General features: G+C 43.6%; 1 protein-coding gene across 1 annotated transcript in view; it reads right to left on the bottom strand.

Annotated features, from left to right (window-relative positions):
- Positions 1-15,031, bottom strand: part of INPP5B (inositol polyphosphate-5-phosphatase B) — a 78,808-nt gene that overhangs the window by 21,709 nt on the left and 42,068 nt on the right. The window contains exons 8-13 of the mRNA XM_049774676.1: positions 11,008-11,104; positions 6,531-6,698; positions 4,811-4,912; positions 3,095-3,209; positions 1,548-1,664; positions 484-671 (exon numbers count right to left, since the gene is read on the bottom strand). Of these exons, the coding sequence (XP_049630633.1) occupies positions 484-671; positions 1,548-1,664; positions 3,095-3,209; positions 4,811-4,912; positions 6,531-6,698; positions 11,008-11,104 (787 nt within the window). The remainder of the gene's footprint in view (positions 1-483; positions 672-1,547; positions 1,665-3,094; positions 3,210-4,810; positions 4,913-6,530; positions 6,699-11,007; positions 11,105-15,031) is intronic.

Genomic DNA, 15,031 nt, shown 5'->3' with positions numbered 1-15,031 from the left:
CACTACATATGCTTTGCGAAAGAACAGAGATGTAAAATCCCGAAACACATCTCTAAATCCTGATAGTCTTTCTTTGGTTGCTTTCCTTCTGAAGTATCAAGGCAGGGCCAGATTAGAATCAATCTTAGATGTCTTCTAAGGACAAATGATGTTGAAGATGGCACATTAGGAAACAAAATATTTCCAAGAGACACAATTCACATGTTAACTAAAGGTGGCTAGAGTCCCTGCTCCAGCAGTGGGCGGCCTCCAGCCTTCCCCATCTGAAGAAAACAGTCAGGTGAGGAAACGGTTCAAAGCTCTGGAGAGCCTGCTTTGCTCGTGGGAGCCCAATTCAGTCCTTGGTACTGCACAGTCCCTTGAGCACTGCCAGGATCTATCCTGACGGACCAGTGGGTGTATCCACCCCTCTCCCAAAAAGGAAAAACAAAAGAAAAAGCTCATTGTTCTGCACCTGCAGTGCAAGGAGTAGTCCAGACTCACTCGTGCTTGCTGATGGTGAGTGGGGGGAGGCTGGAGTCAGCCTGACAAAACTGCATCCGCGAACAAATATCCTTATAGTCCTGGTTCCTCCTCTCATACTCTTCTGTGTGGGCTGCCAGGTGAGAGTTCACAATGCAGATGCTGGTGTTGTGGAGCTGAAATCTGATGGCCACTCCTCCTTTGTTACCCTAAGGAAAGGACCCCCCCAAAAACCTAATTCACAACTTGACCACAGCAGTCATTTCAACCTGCAAGCTTCCAAAATGTTTCTTAGGCATTAGAAGAGAAACAAAACAATCGGGAGAGGAGCAAAGAAGCAGTATTACCCCCATTGTCCAGATCTCAAACCCAAATTCCAGCAAATTAAAGGATGAGTAGCCAGAGGCAGAGCTGAGTATGTTTTCCAGGAAACTACAAACCAACCAACCAACCACATGTCTCTCTTTTCCACATGCAGCTAAGTTTGTAATGCAGAAGCTAAACAGGACTTGAAGAGCTTCAGGAAGAGGCTGAGCACTGTTGGGTGTGACCAAAAAAGGACAAATACCAAAGAACAGGAATTTGCAAACTTTTGACCTGCTTCCTTTTCTGTGGTGGCTCAGCATATTTTCTGCAACCTTTCTTTTTCCTTCACAGATCAGATAGGAAATCTAACTAGAGGCCCCAGTGAGGAGTGAACGTGAGGATTTATGCCAGCACATCAGGTAAGCAACTCACTAGGATACAACCTATAGCCAGTGGTCCTCAAACTATGGCCCGTGGGCCACATATTGTATTTGTTTCCGTTTTGTTTCTTCACTTCAAAATAAGATATATGCAGTGCCTAGGAATTTGTTCATAATTTTTGTTCTTACTATAGTCCAGCCCTTCAGTGGTCTGAGGGACAGTGCACTGGCCCTCTGTTTAAAAAGTGTGAGGACCACTAAACAGTTTGCTCAATCTAGATTCTCTGTAAGGCACCACATTCAAACTGGCACACCTGCACTCATTGTGCATTAAGAGGCAGGGTCAAACCTTTGGGGAGCAAAGTTTCTAAGAGACAGGTAAACCAACTAAGAACTCACCATCCTGCCCATAATTCCTGTCCCCACTGTCTCAGCTTCCACTTCTGAGATATGTGCTGCATGTTCCTGTTTGACATATAGCAGAAGCATAATCCCAACCAGTCGGATGAGTTTCACCTGGAAAATAAAGCCAAACATGCAGGTCGTGGTATTAAACTGCAGTCAATGGTCTGGAGAGATAGTTAAGGGGCTGAGTACATACTTTGCATGCAGAAAATGTGGCTCAGTTCCCAGAAATGCATGGTTCCCTGAGCACCAAAAGGTGTGGCCCTCCCACCAAAAGAAAAAATATAGACCGGGACTAAAGTGACGGCACCATGGTAGGGTGTTTGCCTTGCACTTGGCCGACCCGGGACGGACCCGGGTTCAATCCCTAGCATCCCATATGGTCCCTCGAGCCTGCCAGGAGCGATTTCTGAGCACAGAGCCAGGAGTAAGCCCTGAGTGCTGCCAGGTATGGCCCCCAAAACAACAAACAAACATATATATATATATATATATGTATATATATATATATATATGTATACACCAAAAAATTAACAGACAGGAGCCAAAACCAAAAATAAATTTCCCAAAGTAGTCCTAAGTTGATTGAGTCTTCATGGGTGCTCTTTGCATGAGGACATGGGGCAGATTGTTGCCCATCTGATGCACAGCAGCATGCTCTGTGATAACATGAATAGCCTACAGTGTGAAGAGCTACATTCTTATATGGAGAGGCCCCCCCCTTTTTTTTTGGTTTTCGGGTCACACCTGGCCATGCTTAGAGGTTATTCCCAGCTCTATGCTCAGAAATCGCTCCTGGATGAGGCCGGAGAGATAGCATGGAGGTAAGGTGTTTGCCTTTCATGCAGAAGGATGGTGGTTCGAATCCTGGCATCCCATAAGGTCCTGTGCCTGCCAGGGGCGATTTCTAAGCATAGAGCCAGGAGTAACCCCTGAGTGCTGCCGGGTATGACCAAAAAACAAAAAACAAAAAACAAAAACAAAAACAAAAAAAGAAACAAAAGAAATTGCTCCTAGTAGGCTCAGAGGACGATATGGGATGCCGGGATTCAAATCACCGACCTTCTGCATGCGAGGCATATGCCTTACCTCCATGCTATCTCTCCAGCCGGAGAGACCCCTTCTAAAAGATCTGGCACTGCTAATAGCAGGTGGTCAGGATGGGTTATGATAAAAGGTCACAGATGGGGGCCAGAGAGATAGCATGAAGGTAGGGCATTTGCCTTGCATGCAGAAGGATGGTGGTTAGAAACCTAGCATCCCATATGGTCCCCTGAGCCTTCCAGGAGTGATTTCTGAGCATAGAGCCAGGAATAACCCCTGAGCGATGCCAGGTGTGACCCAAAAACCAAAAATCAAACCCCCCCAAATTAACGTTAGTATCAGAAAAGTTGGTATATAAAGCCCCCCCCCCCCCACTGCTCAATTTGACTGGCTTAAAAAAAAAAAGCAAAAAAACAAAAAGGTCATGGGAAAGAGAAAACTATCTTTAGAATTACTCAACAGGGCCATGTAAAATTAACACATGATTCTTCCTTTACCTTTGCATATTTGGCATCTGGATGAAGAGCATCTGATACAGCTTTAAACCATTCCTCCTCCTTTGGGGCATCATGGAAGAAAAAGGCCTCCTTACTCAGATCAAGCTCCTGGAATCTATTGGGAGAAGCACCAGGCAGACAGTAGAGAAAGGCAATGAACAAGATGACACATTTTCAGACTGATGCTGAGGCTGAAATTTTTGTTTTCTAGCTATACTGAAGAAAACCCAAGAAAGAAAAAGAAACACTTTTTTTTGGCTGCAGTGATAGCACAGCAGGGAGGGCATTTGCCTTACATGTGGTCAGCCCTGGTTTGATTCCTCAGCATCCCATATAGTCACTTGAGTCTGTTAGGAGTAATTCCTGACTACAGATCCAGGAGTAACCCCTGAATACCAAAAACCAAAAAACTAAAAAATGCCCAAAATCCAAAAATAAACCAAATTTGGGGGCTGGAGCAGTGGCGCAAGCAGTAAGGCATTTGCCTTGCACTCACTAACCTAGGATGGACCACAGTTTGATCCTCCAGTGTCGCATATGGTCCCCCAAGCCATGAGTGATTTTTGAGCACCTAGCCAGGAGTAACCCCTGAGCATCACCAGATGTGGCCCAAAAAAAAAAGTAGATAGAACTCAGGGCCTCATAGAAGGTAAATGTTCTACCACTGAGCCAAATTCCCAGCCTGAAAAGGAAACATTTTGAACCAAGTTGCTAAAAAGCCAAGGAACTCTCACAAAAACCCATTTTCCTTCATAACTAGTCTGTGAAATAGTTGGAACAATCTCCCTCTCACCTCTAAGGTCGTCAGTTACATTGGTGGCAAACACTGTGGCAAACAAGCTAAGACCCAGAACTACATAAATTCCTTTAAATTTAGGTCCTTTCCATTTACCATGCAGAATTATTTGAGGTTCCATCTCCACTAACAATGCTAGTAGTGATGAAAAGAAAGGAGGTGGGGGCAGGGACCCTAAATGATAGAATCCTTTTTATAAATTTTTATTTTTTATTTTGGGCCATACCCAACAATGCTCAGGGGTTATTCCTGGCTCCACACTCAGGAATTATTTCCAGCATTACTTGGGGGACCCATGTGAGGTGCCTGGAATGGAACTCATGGTGGTCAAGTTCAAGACAAGCACCCTAATCAATGTACTATTTCTCAGCTTCAAACATTTTTATTTATTTATTTTTGGGTTTTTTTGGTCACACCCGGTGGCACTCAGGTTATTCCTGGCTTCGTGCTCAGAAATTGCCCCTGGCAAGCACGGGGGACCATATGGGATGCCGGGATTTGAACCATTGTCTGTTCTTGGTTGGCAGCATGCAAGGCAAATGCTTTTACCGCTGTGCTATCTCTCCAGCCCCAAACATTTTTATTTTTAAGCTAACCTTCCTTTACAGGTAAACAATACTTTCGCTTTATGATCACCAAAGTGATTAGTGTCTAAGCAATAAAATTCAGCTCAAGGTTCAATGACTTTAACAAAAGGGTGCAGTAAAAATTAAATATTAGCATTTAGATGCCACATACATCACTTTCTACTGCTAGAAATCTGCTTATGAGGAAGAACAACACCAGGCAGAGAAGCAGCAATTAATATGCACATGCATGTTTCACTTCTGTCGCCTGCTGGGAAGTCTCAGTTAGACTCAAGGCCCCATTCTGTGCCTGTCTGATTCTGTGGAGACAGAGACTAGGAAAGAAACACTTACCCAACACAGTATATATCAGGGGCCTGGATATCATCGCAGAGCCAGGGCCGGAGGCATTCTTTGGGAGACTGGCCATTCACATTGTATGTTCCCACAAAAAACCTGTCACCAAAAAGAATCATCAGTCACTGGAAAGGATTTTGGAAATGATAGAAAAAAGCATTTTATAATTATTTGGACTGGTTCAGTAGTGTTAGAATAGAATTTTAGAACATAAGATGCCATCTAAACTAGATCATGGCAGGAGCTGGATAGGTCATATAGAAGGTATTTATTTGCCTTGAAGGCCACTGAGCTAGGTTCAATCCCCAATACAATATTTAAAGCTCCCTAGAAGTGATCTGAATGCACAGTCAGGAAGAAACCTGAGTATAGCCAGGTATGGCCCCAAACACCACCCTCCAAAAAACAAAAACACTAGCACCAAGAGGTGATCTACCATGTTTTTTTTGTTTGTTTTGTTTTGTTTTGTGGGTCACACATGGCCATGATCAGGGTTACACTTGGCTCTGTGCTTAGGGATTACTCCTGGCAGGCTCAGAGAACCATATGGGATGCTGGGGGTTGAACCTGGGTCAATTGCATGCAAGGCAAATGCCCTACCCACTGTACTTCTGCTCTTATTTTTATTTTCAAATCAGTTGGGTTTTTTTGAGATGTAATAGTTTGCAATACAGATTTTGTTTGTTGTTTTTGTTTAGTGGCCATATCTAGTAGAGCTCAGGGGTTGCTTCTGGCTCTGCATTATTGGGCCCCAATAATACTGTCATTGTTGCTTTATACTTACAGTGTACTACACCACACCTACCACCAAGATGTCAAGATCCTTCCACCATTATCCCAAAGTTCCTTTCCCTTTGGTCTTTGCATCCTCAATTCAAAAGATCTCAGGGGCTATTTTCATTAAGGATTATCTAATTCCTTGCTTTGTTTCCTTATATTCTGCATATGAGTGAGATCACGTAGTGTTTGATTTTTTTTTTTCTTTCTTTCTTCACTTAGCATGACAACCTCCAGTTCCACCTGTTCTCCCCTCTTCACATGTTCAGGCTATTCCCATGCATGCTTTCAGCACAGATACACCCATCTGAAGAACCTTGGTTTCTAAACCAGGGTCTAGTCTCAGCTCACCACTGAATTGTACCAGCCAACAGAGAAGGGACAGTGGCAATGGCTGAGCATCTTTTCTCAGCTGAGCACTAATCCACTGTGTTTATATATCACTAATTTTTATCGACTCACTGTTGAATACAGATTTGTTTCCAAATCTTGTCTATTATTATTATTTTTTTTTTTTTTTGGTTTTTGGGCCACACCCGGCATTGCTCAGGGGTTACTCCTGGCTGTCTGCTCAGAAATAGCTCCTGGCAGGCACGGGGGACCATATGGGACACCGGGATTCGAACCAACCACCTTAGGTTCTGGATCGGCTGCTTGCAAGGCAAACACCGCTGTGCTATCTCTCTGGGCCCCAAATCTTGTCTATTATAAGGATGCTACAATGAAGGGCCAGAGCGATAGTATAGCAGGTAGTGTTTCCTAAGCACAGAGCCAGGAGGAACCCCTGAGCATCGCTGGGTATGTTAAAAAAAAAAAAAAAGACAGTGAGGGTTTATAACAGAGTGGTTTCCACATGCACTCCACACATAGGGAAGTGGGTGCTTAAATCTTGCATGGAATGATCATTTCACCTTGTCAAGTCTGAGGCTCAGTGAATTACCTGAAGTTCTGGATGTAGGTGTAGTCCTCTTCCTTCTGCACTAGGTGTGATTTCACCATCGTGTCTCGCAACCCAAACTTCTGCATTGATAACATATGAGCCTTGTCTGATAATGTGATAGTGGAGGAGCGAACCATCTCGGAAATTTCACACTTGGATTTGGTCTGTCTAGAAAAACAACAAAACATTGTCTCATTGTGGTGAGTCCTCCAGGAATAAATACAAATCTTTAAGTCTCCACACATAATCATGTGAGTTACAGGAGAATAAAAGATGATAAAGGGCTGAAGTGTTAGTATGATGGGTAGAGTGTTTGCCTCGCATGCAGCTGACCCTTGTCAATCATCAGCACCCTACATGGTACCTCCAAGGTTGTCAGGAGTGATCCCTGAGCACAGATAGAGGAAAAATAAGCCCTGAAAGCTGTTGGGTAAAGGGAAAAAAAGGACTATAAAGTAAAACTCATTTGTGAAGACATTATTTCTACATGAAATTAAGCAAACCATGGGCCCGGAGAGATAGCACAGCAGCGTTTGCCTTGCAAGCAGCCGATCTAGGACCAAAGGTGGTTGGTTTGAATTCCGGTGTCCCATATGGTCCCCCGTGCCTGCCAGGAGCTATTTCTGAGCAGACAGCCAGGAGTAACCCCTGAGCACCGCCGGGTGTGACCCAAAAACCAAAAAAAAAAGAAATTAAGCAAACCAACATGCAGTTGATAATAGAATACATGGGTGCCAGGGATTGTTCGATAACATAATCATAGTCTCTCGAACCAAAATGGACCTCAGGATCAAAAAAAAAAAAAATCCCTTCATTTTTCAAAAAAAGGAAAAAGAGCCCCAGCATCATCAGTGATACCCTAGCTAGAGCACGACACAGTAGGAATTAGCACATAGATCTGATGGAGCTTTACAACCTCATGCTTCCCGCAGAACTAGTAAACTTACCCAGGTCTTTATATTTTGATAATTCTACTACGTATATTTGTTCCATGGGAATTAAACAGAAGAAAGAGGCAATACAAAGGTGTACTTTTTCTTCTTTTTTTCCCTCCCTCCCTCCCTTCCTAACTTCCTTCCTACCTTCCTTCCTCCCTCCCTCCCAAAGGTATGCTTTTTATTATGTGTGTAGTTTTAATAATCAAACTCAAAACTAAATGCAAAAATCACTTTTTTAGGGGCCAGTGCGGTGACACGGAGCAATAAGGCATCTGCCTTGTCGGCGCTAGCCTAGGACGGACCACAGATCAATCCCCCGGTGCCCCCATATGGTCCCCCAAGCCAGGAGCAATTTCTGAGTGCATAGCCAGGAGTAACCCCTGAGCGTCACCGGGTGTGGCCCAAAATCCAAAAAAAATTCAGTTATAGGGTGCCAGAGCGATAGTGGGTAGGGTGCTTGCCTTTTTTTGTAGTCAACTCAGGTTCAATCCCCTGCAACTCATATGGACCCATATGATTCCTTAAGCCTGCCAGGAATGATTTCTGAACACAGAACCTGGAACAATCCCTGAGAACTGCTGAGTATGGCCCAAAAATGAAAGAAAAGAAAAGGAAAAAATTCACTTATAGAAGTGAAGAAAAATAGTAAAAGAAACATGCTGAGAGAAAAAATAAAATCTTCTCTAGAGTCAGGGCCGGAGAGGTGACACTAGAGGTAAGGTGTCTGCCTTGCAAGCGCTAGCGTAGGACGGACTGCGGTTCGATCCCCCGGCATCCCATATGGTCCCCCCAAGCCAGGAGCGATTTCTGAGCACATAGCCAGGAGTAACCCCTGAACATCAAACGGGTGTGGCCCAAAAACCAAAAAAAAAAAAAAAATCTTCTCTAGAGTAGAAAAAGGGCTTTGGGGAGATTATATGTAATTTATCCAAATGTTCTTGGCTTGGCTTTCTCTGCATATATAAGAATGTCAGGGTGACTTAGCAAAGAGGGGAGTAAGGAAGGCAGCCTCATGAAAACAGTGCTTACACCTCTCTGCTGGACCCACCTCAGTCCCCCAAAGAAATGCTTGTTGTAGGTCAGGACTGGCAAAGTATACTCTGAGCACCCATGCGCCCCACCATCCCCATCAAGCTGGCCAGAAGCCCACTTGTTCTGCCTGGTGTGGGAGTTGATCCATACTAACTGAGTTCTCTGGGAGCAGTGGACTCAGGCTGGAGCTAGGAAAGGCTCTTGGAGAAACAGGAAAGTCATTCCTAACCTTTGCAAGCATTCAAAATCTCACAGAAAAGAGCTTCAGAAGAAAGCAAAATAGTGACACAAAACTGTTTATTTTAAAAACTAGTTTAGGGGGCCTGAGTGATAGTACAGTGGTTACAGTGTTTGTTTCAAGTAGCTAACTCATCTTCAATTCCTGACATCCCATAAGGTTTCCCAAGCCAGTCAGGAATAATTCCTGACTGTAGAGTCAGGAATAAGTCTCTGAAAATCAACAGGTGAGGCCCAAACCAAAATCAAACAAACAAAATAAAACCATAAAAAGTTTTATTGAAAAATATGTGAGGGGAGGGACTAGTATAGAGGGTAGGATGTATGCCTTGTACATGGCCAAACTGGGTTCAATCCCTGACATTCCATATAGCCCCCCAAGCCTACCAGGAGTAATTTCTTTTTTTGGGGGGGGGGTTTTGGGGGAGGGGGTCACACCTAGTATCACTCAGGGTTTACCTCTGGCTGTGTGCTCAGAAAAAAAGCTCCTGGCATGCTCAGGGGACCATATGGGATGCTGGGAATCAAACCGGGGTCTGTCCTGTGTTGACTGCATGCAAGACAAATGTCCTACCGCTGTGCTATCTCTCCGGTCCCCTGACTGGAGTAATTTCTGAGCAAAGAGCCAAGAATAACCCCTGAGCACCTCTGGGTGTGGCCCAAAACAAAACAAAACAAAAAGAAAGAAAGAAAAATCTGTAGGGTAGATAGAGTAAGAGAGGTATTCAAGGGAAAACACAGGTTTCTCCAAGGGAGAAAAAGCCATATGCAAGTTTGTTTGCTTTTTTTTGTTTGTTTTTTTTTTTGTTTTTTGGGCCACACCCGGTAACACTCAGGGGTTACTCCTGGCTATGCGCTCAGAAGTTGCTCCTGGCTTGGGGGACCATATGGGACGCCGGGGGATTGAACTGTGGTCCGCCCAAGGCTAGCGCAGGCAAGGCAGGCACCTTACCTCTTGTGCCACCGCCCGGCCCCTTGTTTGCTTTTTTGTTTTTGTTTTTGGGTCACACCCAGCAGCACTCAGGGGTTACTCCTAGCTCTACACTCAGAAATCACTCCTGGCAGGCTCGGGGGACCATATGGGATATCTGGATTTGAACCACCGTCCTTCTGCATGCAAGGCAAATGCCCTACCATCATTCTATCTCTCCGGCCCCTTTATGCAAGTTTTTAAACTTAAGCAAAATAGAACCAGAATGGCAATTTTCCCCCCATGCTACCCACCCATAAAAGGTATTATAGCTACCATCTTGACCACATGGTTCTGGCTACTATCAGTAGAGGGCACTGGAGTACAGGCAAAATATATCAGCACTGCAGTGGCATACTTTGAAGTAAATAAATGAAAAAGGAAGTATCTTCAGTCAGAAAACTAAAAGATTGGGAGGAATGATGGTGCGGAAGAAATAGTCAGCAGGTAGGGCACTTGCCTTGCACATGGCTGAATCAGGTTTCATCCCTGATAGCTCATATGGTCCCCTGAGTCCCATTTGAAGTGATCCCTAAGCACAGAGCCAGGAGTAAGTTCTAAGCATTGCTAGATGTGGCTCCAAAATAAAAAGAATGGGAGAGATGAGTATGGCAGGGTAGACCCCCGCAGAGCAGGGTCTACGCACTATCCATTACCAGGTCTATTCTGCCCAGGGATCCTGAGCCCTACTAAGGAAGAAATACACCCCTCTCCACCTCATCCCTAATTACAACAAAAAAGAACAAGAGGGAGAAAGAAAAATGTTTCTTCTCTCTTTTGTTAAGTCACACTCACAGTACTCAGGGCTTACCTCTGGCTCTGCACTCAGGGATAATTCCTTGTGGGCTTGGGGTGCCATATGGGGTGCCAAGGATTGAAAACTGGGTTGGCCATGTACAAGGCAAATGTCCTACTTACTGTACTATTATTGCTTGAGCCCCTCTCTCTTTCTCAGGTAGAGCCCAACTGCCAATTTTAGATCCTAGATCTGGTACTTGCTGATTTTGGGTCCCAGAGGAGTTATAAATAGTATCTCTTCACCTAAGTTTTCTAGGCTAGATACAATAGAGAAAACAATGGTAACTCTTGTGTTAAAATAAGGTAGTCCAGTGTAATCACATGTATATGTGACATATACATATATAATCATATGTATATGTATATGACATATACAACAAATGCCAATAAAGCAAGAAAACTTTAAGAAAGCCCAGGAATGTGGGCATCAGCATGCTCAGTAACAATATCAGTTCTGTCATGAGAAAACATGGCAGAGTACAGGGCAGGAGAACTGCATTACCTTGGGAGTAAGTTCTCTGGTTTCTCCTGACCAGACTGGCTCTGTTCTACAAGCAGACCTTTCCCATTTGGCCTCAAATCTTCCAAGTGAGAACCACCTACAAGAAGAAGGAAGCATTAAAACATGTTGATCAACACTGAAACATGCAGGTCACAGCTTCTCAACTGCAGTCCAACTTTTTTTACCCTCTGCTTTCTAGCAACATATGTGTTACACACAGCTGACTCTCATTTAGTCCTCAAGTACTACCACTAAGAAATATTGAAAGACAGAGAGATAGCACAACGGCGTTTGCCTTGCAAGCAGCCGATCCAGAACCAAAGGTGGTTGGTTCGAATCCCGATGTCCCATATGGTCCCCCGTGCCTGCCAGGAGCTATTTCTGAGCAGACAGCCAGGAGTAACCCCTGAGCACCACTGGGTGTGATCCAAAAACCAAAAAAAAAAAAAAAAAAAAAAAAAAAATATATATATATATATATATATATATATATATATATATATATATTGAAAGAGAGAAACCAAATTAACCTGCCAGCATTTCTGTTCCTTAGAATCCAAATCTCATGCCAATAGGGAAAAGCTCAAAGAGGCCACGAAACAACGGAAGTTACAGGAAGCACAAGAACAGTGAAGTCATCACTCAAGAATTCTGCTTGCAGGCCGGAGAGAAGCACAGCAGTAGGGAGTTTGCCTTGCATGCAGTCGACCCAGGACAAACCAGGGTTCGATCCTGGCATCCCATATGGTCCCCTGAGCCTGCCTGGAGTGATTTCTGAACTCAGAGCCAGGAGTAACCCCTGAGCACCACCAGGTGTGCCCCCCCCCAAAAAAAAAAGAATTCTGCTTGGAGGCTCTTACTAACATGGGTTTCTCAACTACATATGTGAATGAGAGGGGAAAAATTAATTTTTGAGGGGCCGGAGAGCTAGCATAGAGGTAGGTCATTTGCCTTGCATGCGGAAGGATGGTGGTTCAAATCCCAGCATCCCATATGGTCCCCCGAGCCTGCCAGGAGCAATTTCTGAGCGCAGAGCCAGGAGTAACCCCTGAATGCTGCTGGGTGTGACCCAAAAACAAAACAAAACAAAAAAAAACAAAAAATTTTGAGTTGAAGAAGCATAATCAGTTTAAATAAAAATACTTACATTTCCATGCTTCCAACCTTTGGTGACAAAGTCTTTATTTTGTGTCCTAAATACTTCTCAAATCAATATTCCTATCCTAGTGTAGTACTACATTAAATTACTGACATCTTCCTTGAATGATAACAAGGATCTCAGCTAGGCTCAGAGACAGCTCAATGGACTTGAGCACATCCTTCGCATAAGGAGGGCCCACGTTCAACCCCCAGTACTACACAAACCCATAAAAAACAAACAAACAAACAAAAAAACCCTGGGGCCGGCGAGGTGGCGCTAGAGGTAAGGTTTCTGCCTTGCAAGCGCTAGCCAAGGAAAGATCGCGACCATAGTTCGATCCCCCGACGTCCCATATGGTCCCCACAAGCCAGGGGCAATTTCTGAGCGCTTAGCCAGGAGTAACCCCTGAGCATCAAATGGGTGTGGCCTGAAAAAAAAAAAAAACCCTTGTAGTAACCCCACAGCACTGAGACAAGAGTACTCAAAGCACCATTGGATTTGGTAACAAAAAAAAAAACAACAACAAAAACAACTTCAACTAGTCTTCCTAATTCTTTTCTCATTCACCCTTTCTATACCAATCTCAATCTCTCCACTCTGGCAAGATAATTTTTTGAAAAAGTAACCATGGTCACATTAATTAAAACCTTTTAAAGAAACCCAAATCCTTTCCATTACATGGCTGCCAAATATACTTCCCAATCTGATCCTGCCTACTTCTGGCTTGCTACCTCCCTGAATACTATACTCTACGTATATATATTTGGGGGCCACACCCAGTGGTGCTCAGGGGTTACTCCTGACTCTGTGATTAGGAATCACTCCTGGAGGTGCTCAGGGGACCATATGGGATGCTGGATATTGAATCTGGTTGGCTACGTGCAAGGATAACGCCCTACTTGCTGTACTATTGTTCCAGCCCCACTTTAAATATATTAAAGTTGACTGCAGTTAATACAAGGACTCCATCAGAAACCAATCCTTTTTCCTTGTGCTACTTTATATGATTAAACTCAATACATCCTGTGGGGGCCGGCGAGGTGGCGCTTGAGGTAAGGTATCTGCCTTGCAAGCGCTAGCCCAGGAAAGATCGCGACTGTGGTTCGATCCCCCGGCATCCCATATGGTCCCCCCAAGCCAGGGGCAATTTCTGAACCCTTAGCCAGGAGTAACCCCTGAGCATCAGATGGGTGTGGCCCGAAAAAACAAAATACATCCTGTGGCCAGAATCAGCACGATTTTTGTGCAAAGGGCCAGAATGTAAATGTCCCAGACATATCTCTATTACAACTTCATGATTCTGCTGTTACAACATAAAAACGTGGACATTTATGGGAAACATAATCTTATTATAAAATTTCCCCATGTCCTAAACCTTTATTCTCAATTCTTTTCAAACATTAAAAAAGATGTAAAAACTTGTGGGGCTGGAGCGATAGCACAGCAGTATGGCATTTATTTACCTTGCATGTGGCTGACCCGGGATAAACCCAGGTTCGATCTGTTTTCTCCCATATGGTCCCCTGAGCCTGGCAGGAGTGATTTCTGAGTGCAGAGTCAGGATTAATCCCTGAGCTCCAGTGGGTATGACCCCAAAACAGAAAAAAACAAACAAAAAAAAAAAGAAAAGAAAAGAAAAGAAAATAAGTAGAAAAGGTAAAAACTTGGGCTTGAGAGAACAGGGAGTAAGGTGTTTGCTTTGTATGCAACAGATCCCAGTCCATTCCTGGCACCCTATTCCTGGTCCATCACCCCATCCCCAATGCCATCAGAAGTCACTCATGAGCACAGAGCTGGGAATAGCTCCTGAGCATGGCTGGATATGGCCCAAAACTGCTCCTGAACCCCCCAAAATTGAAAACTCATGTACCATCCTAAACCAGGAGGCTGGCTCATGGACTGCAGAAAGTCTATTCCTTCTGTAGGCCACAATTTAGAGCTTACTTCTAAGAAGTTAACTCTGTTCCCTTCTATCTGACCAGATTCCCTGCTATTGGCATCCCCATAGCACCCTGCTCTTCTCTAATCATAGACTGATTGCTGTGTATTGTCTATAACAGTTTCCTCAGATTGTTGGCTTGTTGAGGTCAAGATTACATCTGATTTATTTAGGATAGCATCCCTAGCATCCAGATATAACATTATAAATAGTTCAATCACTGAACAGTTCAATGGAAAAATACTAGATGAAAATACTAAATGGGTTCATTATGTATCTTATATAACATCTATTGTAATTGAATCCTTCAGAATGTTTCAGGCCAACTTCTCATTGTCTTCAGCAAACAATAAAATTAAAAAGGAAGAACTAGAATAGGCTCTTCCTAGAATCCTGCAATGCCACGGTTGGTTAATTATTTATGAAAACCAAATCCCCACATAAATTCTATGTTTCTTGCCTTATTCTCACTAAGCTACAGAACTTAGAAAACTAAAGGTTTTGAATGAATGACATACTGGGGCACCTATTAGAATGGCCGAAACCAAAAATACTGTCAATATCATGGTCTGCCAAGAAGTTAACAGTAATTATTATTCATTGATTATATCAATTGCAGAAGTAAAAAACAGTGAAGTCACTTGGAATCAATTCGATAGTTTCTGAGAAAGTTAAAAAAAAATCTTACCATATGATCCAAAACCCATATTTCAGGGTAAATGCCAGAAATACGATTTGTTTGCTTTTAGGGTGCCAGGGACTGAATCCAGGGCCTCATATATGTGAAACATGCACTTTATAACTGTTCCATACCCTGCCACCCACCCCCCATACTCTTTACTTGAAAACATATGTCCACATAACATCATGCAAATGTGTATCGCAGTTTTATTCATAATCATCGAAAGCTTGAAGCAACCAAGCTGTCCTTTAAAAGGTGAATG

This window comes from Suncus etruscus, chromosome 6 (assembly GCF_024139225.1).
Source record: "Suncus etruscus isolate mSunEtr1 chromosome 6, mSunEtr1.pri.cur, whole genome shotgun sequence".
Classification (NCBI taxonomy): Eukaryota; Metazoa; Chordata; class Mammalia; order Eulipotyphla; family Soricidae; genus Suncus; species Suncus etruscus.
The sequence above is the reverse complement of the archived record's forward strand: the minus strand, read 5'-3'. Positions and strand labels throughout refer to the sequence as shown.